Source organism: Alosa pseudoharengus, unplaced genomic scaffold, assembly GCF_046254945.1.
Source record: "Alosa pseudoharengus isolate Yale_2024_CS ecotype anadromous, Long Island Sound unplaced genomic scaffold, YU_APseudo_1.1 YU_APseudo_1.1_scf_3, whole genome shotgun sequence".
Classification (NCBI taxonomy): Eukaryota; Metazoa; Chordata; class Actinopteri; order Clupeiformes; family Clupeidae; genus Alosa; species Alosa pseudoharengus.
The window spans coordinates 17,301,096-17,319,679 of record NW_027468718.1 but is presented as its reverse complement, the minus strand read 5'-3'; the positions used below and the strand labels follow the sequence as shown (position 1 = coordinate 17,319,679).

At 43.0% G+C, this 18,584-nt stretch overlaps 1 protein-coding gene across 2 annotated transcripts; it reads right to left on the bottom strand.

Annotated features, from left to right (window-relative positions):
• Nucleotides 1-376: 376 nt before the first annotated feature.
• Nucleotides 377-3,544, bottom strand: klf5b (Kruppel like factor 5b). Of its 2 annotated transcripts, none has more exons than XM_076262550.1 (4): nucleotides 3,456-3,544; nucleotides 1,407-2,277; nucleotides 1,093-1,152; nucleotides 377-738 (listed from the first exon to the last, which is right to left on the bottom strand). In XM_076262550.1, exons 2-4 carry the CDS (start codon nucleotides 2,263-2,265, stop codon nucleotides 560-562), a joined length of 1,098 nt encoding a protein of 365 aa, XP_076118665.1. In that variant the 5' UTR covers nucleotides 2,266-2,277; nucleotides 3,456-3,544; the 3' UTR covers nucleotides 377-559. The 2 variants fall into 2 exon arrangements, with proteins under 2 accessions (XP_076118665.1, XP_076118664.1); XM_076262549.1 differs by having other exon boundaries at nucleotides 3,235-3,499.
• Between the last annotated feature and the right edge of the window lie 15,040 nt (nucleotides 3,545-18,584).

Sequence of the window (18,584 nt, the reverse complement as noted above, 5' to 3'; positions counted from 1 at the left end):
CAGAAATGTACAGCAGAGTAGACAATAAAAAATGCATGAATGTAAGGCTGGGTGACTATCAAAAGGCACATTTAAATATGAATAAATCATATGAGGGGGAAGTCAGTTTTGCAGGACAATCTAATACGAAGCGCCAATGAGAATCAAAATGGAGTTAAAAAAACAAACAAACAGAAAACCATGGTAACCATATGGTTCCTGATGAACAGTGAATATCTCAGTGTAAGCAACAATCCACAGAGAGCGTCCACAACGCCCTGGTACTCCCTAATGTTCTCAGGCAGGCAAAGTCCGCCTTGGAGTGGATCACAGCCAACATAACAGCCAGCACTGTCAACAATTTGTATCCCAACCCTCCCACCCCACCCCAGTCAATGTTCTCGCGGCAGTCGCCTTGTTTTTCGTCCAGGCGACCACGGCTGTTCTTAAAACGCTCCTACCGCCAGGGGAGCCTTGTACCTGGCGGAACGAGCTACGCCCAGTCCCCCATCCCCGTCCACCTGTGGAGTAATTAAAAGCGGGAGATAGGGGGGCTAGGGCTAGCGGCGGCCCGCGGGCGCTAGTTCTGGTGTCTCTTCATGTGGAGGGCCAGGTGGTCAGAGCGCGAGAAGCTGCGGCTGCAGACGGAGCACTGGAAGGGCTTGGCCCCCGTGTGCTTCCTGAAGTGGCGCGTCAGCTCGTCGGAGCGGGCAAAGCGCCAGTCACAACCCTCCCATGAGCACTTGTACGGCTTCTCTCCTGAAATAAAACCCGACACGATATGGTGTCAGCAATCAACAACAGCAAGCGTTTGGTTCGCTCAAAGGGTGTAGACACACACACACACACACGCCACCACGTCATGGAATTAAGGGTGGAACAAAGAATGCTAAAAGTGTTTAATCTGAACTAAGCTTTATTCGACGTCAATGGTTTAGTATCAAAGGTATATTAAGAGTTGATGTAATGTAGGAAGACTTTCAAACAGCACGCAGAATGTGTCCGCATGCCAGCAGCATACTTCTGCCTGGCAACATAACATACTTCATCCAAAATAAGACAGCAGGGGTGCGTACGCCGCCCCTTTATAACATTCAGAACTATAAGTCTTACCCGTGTGCGTCCGCAAATGAGCTTTCAAATGTGACGACTTGGTGTAGACCTTCTTACAACCTGCAAGGAAGGCAATAAATGTCACAGATGACATACTCTGACATCATCATTACATGTTATATCTTGAACCTGTTGGACAGCCATGAAAAACTTAAAAGTTTACTTTTTGTTTAATCATTAAGAAACGTTAATTACGTATGTCTGCAGGAATGTCTAGTTTTGACTATATGTGGGTGTCTGGGCAGTAAGCGGTTCTCTGTGTTGCCCCAAAAGCACATCTGGTTAAAGGAATGTCATTTGTCCTTAAGGCTCACCTGGTATGTCACAGTGATGTATCCGCCTCTTGTCCAGGTCGGGGTTGTTCCGGCGGTTGTACCTGATGGGCATGACCTGGGCAGATGCAGGTGCTGGGGCGGGCATGGGTGCGCCAGATAGGCTGGGGCTCTGCACGGCCATTTTGGACGCCATGCTGGCGGCGTAGGATGGTGGCGGGGAGAGGTTCTGGAGCAGGTCTTTGCACCTGTCCGGGCTACCGGGCTCCGAACTTGGGGGCGACGGGGGCAGGTACCCCGGCTTCTGCTGGAGCTGCGGGTACTGGCCAGCGGACGACGAGTAACCGCGGCTGTGGACGCCGCCGCACAGAGCCTTGCTGGCCATGGGCTGGTCTGCCGGGTGGAGGCCGAAAGCGGACATCGACGAGGACAGGCTACCATGCAGGTCGGAGCACAGGGCGCTAGCGGGTGCGAACGTGTCCAGTTCCGAGTTCAAAAGCTGAAACAGGGGGATGTCGTGGAAGTCGAGAGAGGGGGCCACCGGCTCCTGTTTGACAAACACGCTGTTGTTGTTGCTGTTGTTGCCCCCGGCGTCCGACGCGGGGCTGAAGAGGCCAGTGTAGTCGGCATGGTGATGGGTGCCCGAGGCCAGAGAGCTGGGGCAGCTGGGATACAGAACGGACTCGACGGGCTCTGCCTTGATCTGGGCCATGGCTGGCGTCACGGGCCGACACAGACCTGTACGCAGGTAGGTGACATCCGGCAGGAAGACGCTCGGGTTGAGGCCGTACGGAGACCCCTGGCCCTGGCTGGACTGATCGAGCATTGTGGAACCATCCCTTGCAAACTTCTTGTCCTCAAGTATTCCGTGGTGTGGATGAGGCTCCAAGTATTTCTCCATCTCTGATTTAATCTGAAAATAAGAAAGTATTATCAGTATAATTTGATGGTTATAGATATAAATGTATCATAAATACAGTATTACAGTAAGAGCTAGAGTTATTGAACAGCCCATTCAACCATGGAGGCACAATTAATATTCAATTTCCAAATACAACATAAAAATACAATAATGTAATACAAAACTACAATGAAAAAAATGATAGACAACATCATAATCTGTAACATGAGAGTACTCTGGCAAAATAGTACTGTGACATTTAGACAGCTATCTCATACACACATTGCCTTTGGCCAGGCAACACACTATACCATGCACTGGTTCAGTAGTGGAGGAACGGGGGTGGGGTTGAGAGCGTCTATCATAGAAAACCAAGAAGAAAATGTATAGGCTAGATAGCATCTTGTCATGGATGCACCCCGGGGCAACATCTCCCTTGCTAGGACATTTTTCAACGAAGGTATGAATGAGCCCCACGAAACGCCTGTGGAGTGCCATGCATAAACTATGGAAATCTATCGCTGAATTTAGACCTCACAGCTGCTCCAGAGTCATGGATACCTCTCTCCTAAGTTTTCAAATTAAGGTCAGCGTCGGTGGAGTGGGGAACTTTAACCTCCGCACAATGAATAGTGGCCCATGCTCTCCGGCCCATGCATCACAGAGGATCACTCATTTCGCTGGCCAAATAGCCTTCATCGCAAATCAACCCATCAATTCGGAAGTCACATGGCAAAACGCCAAACAAGCAATTTCGTAGCCTATTTACACAAGCAATCATAAATCTGCAATGCTTATGCCTGGTGCCTGCATACAGCCATCGCGTTGCTTCTGTGTTATTGTATGTGAAAGACACTAATAATTCGTTTGAATAATAATGATTTTAACATACGGTAAATATTGGCGAACCATGCTAAAACATGGCTAAATCCTAGCAGATGCCACAGTTAACAACAAACGTTTACTAACCAGAATGTGGTCGATTGTCGGGGTGCCATTAAAAATATTCCTCCCTATATTCGAAACGAACCCGCAATCTTCTTGCAATCCCCCCGACGGTGCAGCTTTGAAAGGTGTATAAAACGACTCCACTTGCCCTGGAACGATACCCGCACTGTTCGGTAACAAAACAGTGGCCATGAAAGCCAGTCAAACGAGAGAATGTCTTATATTAATTTAACAAGGCTTACTGCGGTAAATAACACGCCAATGTAGCTGTCAAGTGTTCGCTCCTTGTTTCACGTTTGACATGTCAAATTACGCAACCGCCTGATTTCAATGGCTCAAGACGGGGCGGGGCTCGCGCGTTGAGGAGAAAATAAGACGTGCCAGTTCGACTACATTTACTGACATTTTGGCCATTTTTGAACTGATGATGATGTGAAGTTTATCTTTTTTCAGACCAGACAGTAGGTCAAGAAATGTGACCAAGAATCATACGTGGTGGGACTTCATACATTTGTCACCAATATTTTTGTTTTTGTTTATTATCGGCTACTTCACCACAGAGTACTGAGAGAGGACTCCAGTGTCATTGCAAATTAGTAATATGAATCTTTTTAAAACCGTTGTGGTCTTAATCACATTGAGTTAACCTTATTGTATCATCAACACAGATACAGGCTGTGAATGTCAATCTACTGGCAATGCATGCCAAACTCCTAATAAATAACATAAATGCGAAATCTCTTCTTGGTCAAAACTTCTTTACAAATGATTCCAAGAATTTGTGGCTTTACAGGTTTCTGAGGCGCTGGCGCTTGGGACTAGGTCAGTTCATATGCCCCATGTTTCCCTTAGGGCCATATGTGCTGGTATGCAAAAACGCAGAGCAGCTGTCTGCATGGATTGCAGTCTTTATGCCAGCATGCCGGGGGAAGCACTGAAGTCGGCAAAGACTCTGCCAGAGGGAAATATTGAGAATGTTTCAGATCTAAAATAGCACAATATCATGAGTGCGTTATGTGCTACACTTAAAATGGGCATACCGAATGTCCCAAGGAGACCAAAAATAGATGCACTCAGACACTTTCTGTCATACTATTTGCAAAGAAACCTGTTTGGCATTCATTTTTTAATAATTGCATTTTGGTTTTTGCATTATATTTGCAACGTTCCCACAGCCGTATGAGGAGTTGTTTTTGTTGTTCTGGGGCCTCATTCTTCAGGCTATTGATGTTCTGTACACTTACTGAAATGTCACATTCATGTGAACAAAGGGGCAAATGAAGCTATGTTTAGGTGGCATGTTCAAACAAAGGTGTGCCCATGTGTTGGCAGAGCAGGTAAAACGTGACGAGATTACCAAACCAATCCTGTCTGACACACATTTAACCACACACATACATGTACACACACACACACACACACACACACACACACACTCTCTCTCTCTCTCACACACACACACACACACACACAGCTCTTTGAAGGCAGGCGTAACTCAGTTAAGTAAACACACACATGTAAGAGTGAAGAGTGGAGAGTTCTAAGAGTCACCTTTATTGTTAGATGAAAAGCCAGAAACAATGTCAGAATGGCATTACTGTGATTTATCTCCTAGTATATATATATATAAATATATATATATATATTCTGTTGGAATGGGGGAAAGCCATCAATTTCCTCAGATTCCTTAGCCTTTCCTATAGCGTTCCCCCTCAGGTGATTGGGCTTACCAGAGAGAACTCTGCATGTGAAAACTTGCCATACGTGCAGTTGATTTTCTTTTCAAATCCCACTTACACAGTATCCTTGCCAGCAAGGCTGGATCTATGAGGGCTGAATGTATGTTTTTGAGACCGTTTTGAGACCGTTAATCTTGTTATTAGAGAGGGAGCCTATCTTTCAGTGTGTGTCTCTCAGTATCTTTCTTATTGAGAAGAAGAGCAGGAGAGAGATATAGATAAATACATAGATAGATAGATAGATAGATAGATAGATAGATAGATAGATAGATAGATAGATAGATAGATAGAGATCTTGCTGTTTGCACACAGTCAAAGGTTAGATGATGTAAGTGGTAAGGCCTACACTTTCTTCTACTGTCCTTATTGCTTAGTTGTGTTTTTATATTATATACTTTTAATTACTTTCTGCTGTTAGTGAATGTGTGTGTGTGTGTGTGTTGTCTGTATGCTACTGTGACCTTGAATTTCCCCTGGGGATCAATAAAGTATCTATCTATCTATCTATCTATCTATCTACTATCACAACATTCCTAAAGCTCTAGTGAAAAATACCACTTTCTCGGTTCCACAGCAGAAAGCTGACTTCCAGCCCAGTGGCGCTCCACTGCCTGTTAAAGCGTGACCTTTGCCGTGGCACATTAGGTCTTTAAGCGCGGCAGAGGCCACAGAGAGCATCTGTCGCGCCTGGCATGTCCTCCGCCTTACGAGAGGGACGCAGACACCAGCCGTCCATGTTTCCGTCGTCAAAAACGCAGAATATGTCCAACAACTGCTCTGCACTTCTGATCTGCGGGAATGCCTGGCACGTGCATCAACACTGCCCTGTACTCTGCGGGCACCAAAAAAGGCCAGGGAAAGATTGTGTGAAACAATGCCACACGCGAGCCCCATCAGATGGCTTTCTAAATGGATGGTTGTCAGAGGCTGGTGGAGAGTGTGTGTACTGAGGCAACAATGTGGAATTGGCTGTAATTCATTGATGGGAGAAAGCTGTGTGACATGCAGTAGAACACAGTCCATGTTACTGTTACGGTTGTTTTCAGTAAGATAATATAATATTGAGTTCTAGTGAGCAACTTTGTATGTAAATAAAACTAGGAGTTGGGGCGTAGTGCTGGATCAAAGATAACACTGGGGCTTGAGTTAGAGTTAACACATGTTTTTACTCATTATTAACTGGTCTGTTACAATGCGCCTAATGGTACTTTATTACAGTGTAACAAGGACTAAGTAAAATAACTGGGAGCATAATATGAAAATATTGTTTTGTCAGTGTCCTGCCTTTTGGTCCTCCTGTTCTTTTGCTCTTTGAATGCACAGGTAATTGAGAGCATGTATTGTTACATTTACTTGCTCAACCTGATTCTGTGGTTTGGAGTGTTTGGACTTCTGATTCACATCCTGTATAAACAGGATTTGCCATTCACATCATAGAAAAAGTTGTATTCACAGAGCAATAAAAGACTAAACTGTAAACAGTAATTTTGAAACTAAACACAACAAAAGATCTCTCTTTCTCTCTCTCTCTCTCTCTCTCTCTCTCTCTTTCTCAGGATCCCTCCCTCCCTTTCTTTCTCTTTCTCTCTCTCTCTCTCTCCATCTCCCCCCTCTCTGGTTCCCTTCCTCTATCCCCCCCTCTCTTCCCCTCTCTTTCACTATTTCAACCAGGCTTTACCAAATCACTAAAAAACTGGTTCACTAATCTGGCACACTCGAGTTGCGTCCTGCTGCCTCGGCAGGGCTACAGTTGTGCTATCAGTTATCCTAAAACAGGTCGCGCCACATCGATGAGAGGGGTCGATTCGATGCATTTTTACACAGCGAATTTGCATGCAGGTGATACATCAGCCGCCTCTGTAATCTCGGAGAATGTGACAAGATCTGGACGGCAGCCTGTGTAAATGCCAATAGGATTAGAGCCGTACTTAATTACACCACTATTAAAAGTGACATTTCACGTTTGTTGGCATTTAACAGAAGTTGATTTCTCACATTTTACGATGCTTTATATCCAGGCTGGTGATCATGGCATTTTTTTCGTCTGCATCTCTTTCTGTCTCTCTCTCTCTGTAAAATAGTCATACATGAGATCATTTCTGTTTTCATAAAGGAACAGTTTGCTATTCATATAAAAGATAAGTTTATATTACTTCTGATGAATATGAGGTTTAAGACTATAATCTAACCACACTGATCATAATTGTAAACTAATTTAGCCCTCTTAATCCCTTATCTCTGGGATTTCAGTCTATGTGGTTGTGAACACATTCCGATGTAATGCTATAAACAAAGTAGTAGATAGTATGATCAAACAGCGATCACATGCTGACAGATTTATAGCGTAGAACATATCTGGATTTGGGATACATTTTCATCTGTAAGGGCTTTCTCACATAGTACCAGTAGACAACCACCAGGTGTCAGTGAACATCCATGAAGGCACAAAGTTTCACTGGACGTAACGATACATGGGGTTTTGCAGTATTGCTTGGCAGTATTAATTATTTCTAAATACCTACAAAAGTGTGCATTTTCCCGTTCTAAAGACATGCTTTCATTTATCAATAATAATATTCACAAATACAGAACACATTATTTATATAGTCATATTTGGCTTGTAGTGGAGAAGTAAATATAAAATTGAGGGACACAGGTGAAAATACCCATATTCTCACTGCCCTGAATCGCTCATTACTTGACTATGATTGGACGAAATATCCAGAGTTACAGTGTATTCATGACAAAGAAAAATGTAAAATCTTTTATATTAGGAATCTCTTCTCTGGCCTGAATCTGACAAGTAATTGTATTTCATTTTGTTCCTATTGTTTGTCCTGAGACAGGACCTTGGAAGCAATTCACTCATTAGTCATTTAGCCTAGATGCTATCTATACCTCTGAACGGTGCATATAGCAAGTGGCTATGAAACACTGCTGTCTGCTTCTCTCTCTCTCTCTCTCTCTCTCTCTGTGTGTGTGTGTGTGTGTGTGTGTGTGTGTGTGTGTGTGTGTGTGTGTAGTTAGCCTTTGTTTGAGTAGATCTGCTTTTATTTGTGCTTTATTCCCTGCTCTGGTTCTTGCAGTTGCTCTGTTCTTGTTTGTGGAAACAGCAGATGAGGCTAATGCAGGTCTCTAGGGGGAAGTTCAATATAATTTGTTAATTAAATGGAATAATTTAATTACTGTAACTCAAAAAACATTCATCAATATAATTGTTTCTTGAGTTCACATCATAATTGATGTTTAAGTGAAAACATCTCCATTTCTAATGTAAGTGATGTTCCCCCCCCCCCACTCCAACCACCCCACCCCCCCCCCCCCATCACCACCACCACCACCACCACCACAACCACCACCACCACCACCACGTCCACCTTCTCCGCCCCTACAATGGGCCTCCCTGTTTGCCGTGTGTCCACTCTGATCTCTTCCTCACAACGCCCGCTTCTGTTTGTCTCATTCTCACCGATACTGCCCGGCTGAAACCAAACATTTATGAGAGCGATTTAATTTAACCTTTCTACAGGCTTGTACATGGGGCTACTCCTGGGATAGCGTCAGCTCAAAGGCCTCCTCTGTTTCGCTTATTGCCGTCGCAGTCTCCCCAGGCTCTCTCATAAAAGGAGGCCTGAGTATTACCTGAGCTCCAAACATACCAGAGCCATTTAAACTGTCTTGAATTTCATCACAATGAGGACTAGATAGAGTTCAATTCATCCATGCGGGCCAAAATAATAAAACATAATTTTGGCTAATCTGCTCGAAGAATGTCCTAGCTGTTTGAAGTGGACAGAGCTCTGTCTTCCACGGGAATAATCGCCTTTTGACTAAATCGAGGGAGAGAGAGGGGTCGAGGCCGGGCACTGAGCCTGGACTGCACCTTACAGGTGTGCCGAGGGAGAGACAACCTGGGCCTTGTGTTGGAGAAAAACGGAGAGTGAGAGAGAGAGAGAGAAAGATGGAGAGAAAGAGTTCAGGGGGCGGAGGAGAGATGTGAGAGAAGAACAGAAAAAGAGGGAGAGCAAGAGAGAGAAAGAGAGAGAAGAGAAAGTTTTGGATGGCGGAGGAGTGAGAGACAAACTGAAAGGATTCTCCTGAAGGCTGATGAGACAAGCTGCAGGGCTGAGCTCAGGAATGACCAGAATGAGGCGGAATCTCAGATTGTCGCGGTGCCAAGCAGGAGCTCAACCGAACGCCCCCCACACTGCACCTCACCCCACCGCACCCCACACATCAACAGCCCCGTCTCAGGGAGGCACAGCTGTCTTGTTCAAAGTTTTATCAGTTTGTTTGACACGGAGGCCAAATTGATGCTAATGTAATCTGCGGTGTTTTTCATGTCTCGGGCCTCTTCCTCAGAGAGAGACGAGAGGCGAGGTGTGCATTGTCAGAGTGGTGGATCTGCAACACTAAACTGTTTATTTATCTTAATCATGCAATACAACATCACACACACTTATAGTCATCCATCACTTCTACACATATAAGAAATTCTAAATTTACCAGAGACTGGCGTGTCATATTTCATGGATCTACATGTTCAGATTAAATGGAAGGCCATTTTGCTTTAGCACAAAGTAGGCTTTAAACTAATCCCCAAATAAGTTACTTACTAGAAAAGCATGGCCATACTTAATTTAACCAGGACTTGGTAGTTTGGGGTTCTCCCCCGCCCCCCACCCCCTATGCCCCCTTCACTGTAACACTGTGACCTGACCACTGCATGCCTGGCCCACACTCTGCAAACCTCTGTATGGTACTGTTATCATCTTATAATACATTATCACCGAACCCAGTGTCAGGTCTTGAATGTCAGGTCTTGAATGGGCCATGTGACTTCCTGTCTTTTCTTCTTGTTTTAGTGAGTCCACCAGTGGTGGCAAAGCATCTGTGTCTTGATAAGCATCATGTTAGCCTGTGAGAAACATCTGCCTTCAGCTCAATAGCGAGAGAGCATTGTCTGCCTCCTCACCCATATTTGCTGTAATCAGGCCTGCATTCAGAGGAGGGTTTGGGGAAGCACAGATGCTGATTTGGACGCCAGAGAAAAGGGAAGAGAGAGACAAGGGGAGCCCGGCTGTCCGTCGGCAGAATGCAGGTGCCGCGCATCTCGTCTCGAATCAAACACGCGGCCCTTCATTCATGTGCCGTCCTCAGAGCAGAATGTGAGACAGATTGTGGAAGTTTGCTGTGAACGGTGACACAAAAAAAAACAATCAAAAGCACATTCTTTCATTTATCGTCTTTGAGAAAAAAATAACAAATACAATGTGTTGCTTCACGGATCATTATTGTGAAGAGGTTTCTAAAACATCTGTGGACAAACAGGGAAAGAATAGTCTAGTCTAAGTTTTGTGTGTGAAAGACTTGTTGAAAATAATTGTTATCCATAGAAATGTTTGTCAAATCTCTAAATAACCAAATTGATAAATAACCAATAACCAAAAAAAAAAAGTTTAAATCAAACAAGAGGTTGAATGCGTATGTGACTTTAATGGTTAATGGTTATTTGCTTTACCTAAAACAATTGCTTTAGTCTTTCTAGTATTCTATAATACTCAAATCCTATTTCCCGTGATATGACTGACTCTCATTTGAAATTCATTGTTGATCTCCCCATTTGACATGTCTCTACCTGCAGTATTTCATGTGCTTCTAACCACAGCAGTGCAAATAAAAGGCTACACACACAGTAAATCTGTGACTGGTTGCTCTGGAGGTGACGGACTGGCTGAGTGAGGAGGTCTCCATCATCAGACTATACGCACCGTACGCTCCCAGCGGTGACCCGGTGTCTCCTTGACTCCCCGTCACCCTCATAGCTCAGATTCTTTCACAATGTGCCGTCAGTCAGCTGACACCAAGCCCACTCTATTAAGCCAAGGCACGTCCAGACAACCTGGGTCTGCGTTAGTCATACTGGCATCATAGGGCCCAGCCCTGTTGCACTGGGCCACAAATGTCTGCTTGTGACTGCGTGTTACGCCTGGATGTTAAAATGCCTAGGGGCATATGGCTGCGTAACTAGATAACTTTAATAAAGGAGAACAGTAAACACAAACAAGGAAGTAAAAGATTGAGATGACCGGTTTATTGATGAATCAAAATAAAAGTTCAAACAGACAATCACACTAAAAGTATGAAGACGGCTAGGCCTAAACCAAATAGTAACAAACAAACACATAAACATACAAACACTAACCTCCCCACTGGGAGTAGTTTTGCCGAACCCGGCACACCCTGGCCACACTAGGCCAGTATTTTGCTACATCGTAGCCACTCTCCCCACTGGGAGTAATTGCCGCACTCAGCACACACTACCACTGTAGTAATCTAAAAATGAGCAGGTCAAGATCACACAGCATGACAACAGCTCAAGACAATACACAACATAAAACAAACACAATACACACAGCCATCCACGGCTCTCACACAACCGTGGATGCTGGCGGGCTCTCTCAGGCACTGAACTAATGCCATCTTGGGTCTTTTAAGGGCTGTCCAATCAACCCCAATTAGGAACTCCCTTTCCGGCAATCAGCAGTAGGTGGGACCTAAACAAGGGCAAAGGCAAAACACGAGACAGACGGCCGAAAGCCGTAACACTGCGCTATTCACTGGCCCAATCAATTCATTTGCTGGCTTAGCTGCTAGTATTGATTGGCCAACAGGCTTCTTCCATAGTGGAATTGTTTACTTAACTGTTTAATTTGAAATAATACAGTATGTATTAGATTAATGCAACAGAGAGAGCGAGGAGGACCCTTTCTGTGATTAAAGTGACAAACTGTCTACATAATGAGCATGAATTAAATTGCATTTATTTTAGACTAATATTTTATTATTATTATTATTATTATTATTATTATTTTACCCCAAATATAACCATGTGAAAGGTTTTCTTCTTACTTTTAATATTATTTTACACCCAATTTATCACTAAATAGAAACATTGGTGAAAGTGAAGGCTGATATTGTTTCTAAAAGCATATGTGGTAGGATTAAATGATTCATTATTATTACTAGGGCAAACATAGACACATACAGCAGTCTTTCAAAATATTGGTAAGCACCTTGTTACTCCAAATCAACATACTGCTTTAGTCTCACACCAGGGGAAGCATGTGGTACTGTCAGGATCTCTGCAATGATGTGGTTCATATGTCACAGCAATCCTACATTCACATTCAGCCATTCTGCCACATACATCTCTCTCCACTCATCTTAACACTTACAGCCTGCAAGGCCTAGCGTGAGAGAAGAACCATTTCGAGTGATTTTTCTCACAACGGTCTCACAGAGTGGGGAAATCTCTGTAGCGCATGCTGGCTGTGGTGGAGGAACTCGGCATAACACCCCAATGATCTCTGTCTTCTCATTAAAGCAGCAACACAAGGTGTATTTACAAGGTCTGCATGTTTTCGCTCTTTAATTGAAATGCCTGCTTAGAAAACAAAAAAATCCCCATGTTTCTTGATCATTGCTCATTTGTGCCTTTTACCTGGTTTTAATAATTAAGAGCACTTTAGAATCAAAGAGACCGGAGGTTTGTTCAAAGGTATTAATTAGAACTTTATTTATGCAGATTTTTTGCAAATTTGCATAAAAAGCTATCCCACAGATGGGTTTATGTGAGTAATGAATGTGGCAGTCTGTAATCTAACATCTGGTTCATCACAACACCGCTTGTCTCTTAAAACAGAGGAGAGGGAGAAAGAGAAAGAGAGAGAAAGAGCGAGAGTGAAAGGGAAAAAAACATGTTGACTTTAATTAAAGACGACATCCAAGTACATCCCATAGAAAGTAGCTGAACCACTCTGACACTTTCACAAAGGTGCTGAGAATGTAATTTTAAGAGAGACTGATTAAAAAAAGTAAAAGTATGCAAAGTCCTTCCTTTTTAGAACAGCCTTTTTATCTTTAGCGTTTTTTCCCTTTCTTTCTCTTTTTGGGACATCGTCCTTGCTCTGCCAGGTCCACATGACGTGTAGTAGTATTCAAATTCTAAAAAGGATAAATTGTGTGTTCTGTTTAATTGCCCTCTCTCAGCAGGCATTTTGCGAAACAAGGGGGTGAAATATTCCCTGGCACTTGCTTGGCTTGAGTTTATTATGGAGGTGAGGAGAGGGGGGGGGGTGTACCCTCATACACCACTGGCTACAAGGTCACTCTAGGTATTGATAAATCACGCCGCCGTGATTCGCCCCCTGACAGCTCGAACTAACATCAAGCGCGGAGAGCGAGAGAACAAAAGACCATCAAGTGGTCCCCTTTCTTGACACTTTTATTCAATCACGAGGCAGATTGCTTACGACAGCAGCAGCAGCTGTTTCGTCTTCAACCCCCCCCCCTCCCATCCCCCTTCTCCAACTCCCCATTTGATAAAGCGTGTCAAGTCATATTTTTGTAAGTACTTCGGCTCACCCCTACTGTGCAAAAACCACTACATTTCCGCTGTATGCATTCCACATGAGGGGATCATCAAATGGGTCACGGGGTAATGACATCCTCCTGAAGGTCATCTGGCATCTCGAGGGAAACGGCAACAAAGCAACAAGCTGAAGGTCAAAGATAAGACCCGCATGGTAGATATCTAAGATAGCAACGACAAGAAAATTAAACAATGAGTGAGAAAAAAGAACCCTGCCGTTGATTATTGTGTTGTTTAGGACAGGCTCTCGTAATTGTTATTTTGGGCCCTGGATGTTAACCTTGGGCCTGCGGGATAGAGGTGACTGATAGGCCTAAATGCTGCAGATTTCTATTGTTTATTTAAGAGCTCGCAGAGATGGGATTTCCATTCGCTGCCGCCCCCCCCCCCCTTCAAAGTCTGGATTTAGATTGCATTTACAGGAGGTGCGTTTCAAGGTGAACGTGTGATCACAATTACAGATGAATGGATGTGTTCTGATGGGAGTGAGTGACGTGATAAGCGGAGAGAGACAGCGCGGAGAAGTCCAGATTAGCTCCAGGAATCAGCCTTGTGCACATCATGCATTAGAAAAACCCGATTTGTGGTCAACATGGTCAGCACTCACAGTGTGTTCATGGAAGTTGTTTTATTGGATCACCTAAATGGGTTATTGGCCGACTTTTCACCAGTGGGTGGTGCTGAAGCACAGAACCTAAATCATTTTTAATGGAACATGCCCCCCCCCCCCCCACACACACACACTTCTAATTTAGGATGGGGCATATGTTTACTGAAGCAAATACACTCAGTGGCAGAAGAGCTGCAAACCTACATCACTAATTGTATTAACTCTCTCTCTCTCTAAGCTAATCTGGACTTCTCTTTCTCTCTCTCTCTCTCACACACACACACACACTTCCCGACAGGTTTCTTCTCTGTGGCCAGAGAACCTGCTTCAAGCTGAGGACAAACAGAGTCCCAAGGTAGTTATGAAATGCCCAAAATAATAGCTCTGAAAAGAATGGGAACGAGTTACAGAGACCATAAAATGATACAATACAGAGCAGCATTCCCTGGTAACTCTCTCTCTTCACTAGCACCAGCCTCGGGACACTTATAATGTAGGCTACTGTGAATTGATGAGAAGGGGGTGACTGTCTGCGTAGCAGGTTTTAACACCATCTAAACTACTGAAGTAATGACATAGGGTGGGTCTATTGTATACATTTCCTATTATAATTTTCTTCATACTCACTATGATGAATGACTGTGTTTGTAATCAGTCACTAACTGAACAGTCTCGGTGTTCCACAAATGTCAAAACTCACCAAACCAGATTGTAATGAGTCAATATCTATTTTTAGCCATGGTAAATATTTTTTATGCATCACTTTTTCCAAGTTGCCTTGCATTTGAACATCCCTCTGCTCTGCTCTACTTTGTTTCCAAAGTTCACAACATTTGAACAATGACAGGAAAGCTCTGATGCTAATGGTTCAAACGAGGGGGAGAAATATGGCGAAAATGCAAAATGCTAGATGTGCACTTCAAAACAGGACATCTTGCTCAAGGCTTGGACCCCGGCCCAGGATGAGAGTTACCAAAGAACCAGTGTCTGCGTGCAGAGAAACAGATGCTCGGGCCATATGCTCGCCACCAAAGGAGGAGGACTTCAACCAGCCCACCTTGCGCAGGTTCACAGATAACTGGCACGCGCTCCTTCATCTTTTCCGTGTCCGTGGTGGTTAGGCTCTGAAGCCTCTTCAGCTTGTTCACGGCCAGCACAGTTGGTGCTTGGGAAGTGGACACAAGCTTCGTGAAAATTATACCAGAGTTTGGAGAAAAAAAAAATACACAAGTAAGCCAGGTTCATAGAAGATCAGCTCTGTAGTAGTAACCATGTGGACATTTAGCACTACAAAGTCAGGAGGCTCCCTGAGGGCTCTGTCTGAGCCAGAACCTTTTGGTGAAACATTTCTAACCAGTGCAAGTGCATGGGCTACTGCCCCACTATGAGAATTTGTAATGGTTTACTCTAGATATGCATATATACAGCTCTGGGAAAAAATTAAGAGACCATTGCACATTTTTTACGGTTGCTAAGTGACATTCAAATGAATTGTCGGTCATATTCAGAATTAAGAGACCATGGCAAATTTGAATATGACCGTCAACTCATTCGAATGTCACTCAGCAAGGATGACATGAGAAAAATGTCCAGTGGTTTCTTATTTTTTTCCAGAGCTGTATAGTATATCTATATATGACTTGTTTTGCATTATTTTTAGTTTAGAAATAATGCTTAAGCTCATTACAATCCACATATTATCATATTATGGAGTAGGAGTCTGGAGGCGATATGAAGTTATGGAGGAATAGTAAATTGGCTTAGCCTCAACAAGTATCAAAGGCATTAGACTTGTGACACATTGATGAGTGTAACCTGCTGTTTCTTTCATGATCAAAGGTATTACACAGCTTACAAATACCTCTAACTCGCAGCATTAATCATATAAAATGATTTTACAGAACAGAACTAGAATAGAGCAAAATAGAACTACATCAGTCATTATGGAGTCAGAAGTTTGTTAAACACACACACACACACACACACACACACACACACACAGTATGAATTCGTAATACGTAATCATGCATAATAGCATTCAGAAACATTCAAGTTCAGTTCACTTGGACCCATTAGCTACTGTGATTTATTAGCAAACAGCACCGCTCTAGCTGAATCAGAGTGACAGACAGTACACAACGATCCAGATGACTAAAGTTTCTTTTCACCTTCAGTACATAACCTGAAATTGGAGAGTATGACAAAGGGACTTATAGAGTCATGGTGTAATTACCACCTTTTAATCCCATTAAAATTGGGGTGACTGAGATATAAAACATATAACTTTGGTTGTCTTTCAAGTATTTAACAAAGAATTTTTGCATTTAAATGAACTGGTTTCAAAAGTTGCCTTTTCAATTCACTTTCTAGTGGGTTTAAATTCAAAGGACTTTTTTTCAATGCACCAAAGCAGCATTGACATATCAAGGAATGAGCGTTCCTGTCCTTCATTCAGGCACACCATAATAGAAACCTGATGAATATGATGTGTGGAATTGATTTTTTATTCAGCTGAAAATTTCAGTTAGAGCAGGAAGCATGTTACGTCTCTGGCAGCTGTTAGGCATGACAGACATGACGATAACCAATGAAATATTTTCTGACTGTCTCATCTGATCAGGCTCAGCTCTCCATAAGTGCAGCACAGCATAGCACAGCACAGCACAGCAGAGCGCCTCGGACAGACACTGTCCTCTCTGACAGAGGGAGTGACTTGATGAGAAAGCAGCTTTTCCTGTTGCCTCGATTTGCTATAGATTTCAGGTCATATCTCATTGAGGACAATTCATTTGTTTGCTGCCCAGGTGACACAGCACAGCCTAACTGACTCAACACAACAAAAGCAATAACACACCCCAAGGCTTAGGTACAGTACAAATCTACAGCAAAACAACTCAACAGAGGACAGTTTCAAAACAACATGTGGGCCTCTTGTCGTCATGACAAAGGGCTTTAGAGTAAAGAGTAATTCCCATTCCTTTACAATATTTGTGCTTACAGTAAATTATCCACTGGGGAATTAATTAAATTAAAGCATCTCCAAAACACTAGTCTCAGTTTTACATGTAAGGGGCTTTAGTTGTGCAGATGGTCTTAGATGGTCTTTTTTCCCCCTACACTGCAAGACAAACTCTACCAATTAGAGAGAAAATCCTGTTTATTAGTGGTCGGCCAGCTCTTTTTATACTGAGCATATTGAATCTGTGACATATGAAAAATCCACCAAACATAATTACAGTTCTATTAATATTGTCTCGCAACAATGATAGGCTTTGCTATTCACATAAATTTAGACTGTCAAGGACAATGCTGGGGGATTGTCAGTGTGTTCATTGTGGGCTGTGCTGGTGCTGGCACAATGACATCTCGCATTTCACAGACGCCTGTGAGCCCCTTCAGATGATTTACACATTTTTTTTTCTTTCCTTTTTGTGCGACTGTTCTTTACCATTATTAATCCTAAATGGATTTTCATGAAGTATTCTGCAATTTGCACATTATCATGCAAAACCAGGCTTTCTATTCTGGCTGAGACGTATTGCTTTTCAAAATGAGGGCTGGGTGACCTGTTGTGGATGACCTTTTCTTATAGTTGTAATTCAAAACGTGTGAATATTTGGCAAAAAGGAGAAATAAATATGCTACATATACTAAGCTAATATTTCACATAACAAAGATACTCTCAACTGTTTGAAATAACATGAGTTGCAAAAGTTGCAAAAGACTTACACTGTAGTTATACTTAGTAAACACTAGTCTATACCTTTAAGAAGTGAAACTTTTAATAGCGAGATGGTGATACGGTAACGCATGAAACATTATCGTGGGCCCTGGGAAAGGACTATATGACAGTTGCACGCCATGACTAATGTTCCCTCGCACTGATAATCATATTGAGACTGATAAGCCGGCGCGTGATTGGCATAAACTCATCTGATACACTCGCCGTCAGTGCGAATGCATCTCCCAAAGAGAAGACACACATTCCTAATTAGTACACAGATAAAAAAAAAAAACGGACTTCTGTCCAGTCCAAGCTCACTTTCAAACAAATTAATCACTCTGCAGATGACTTAGATCAACTTTGAAAACACACTAAAATAAAAACCTATAAAATGATTACCGACGCCGCTCAGAATGACAAGTATTATCAACAAAAATTAATCAGGCGCATCTTTTCATGAACTCAATTAATAATGTGCAACAACAGGGTATCTTTTTTTGGACTGGGGATGAAAATTAATTAGCAGTGGGAAGGTCACTCCAAGATGCTGACATCACTCATCAGGCTGGCGTGGCAGTTCTAATTATTTGTCTTGCAGGCTTGGCTGATCAAAAATTATTGCAATACCTGGGCAACATTTAGAAAAAAAGGCTCCTTATTTAAACCTCTTTTAATTAGGTCTGGTGTTTGATTAATGCCGTGTAAGCATTTGAGGAGGATCGCCATCTTATCAGGCCACTGACAAGTTTGCGGGGTATTGTTGTGTGAAAGACATTTCATTGATGCTAACCGACTGTTTAGCATCTAATTCACTCACTTTGCAACAATTAAAAAGCTATTTGCTCTCCGGGACACTTGTTGATA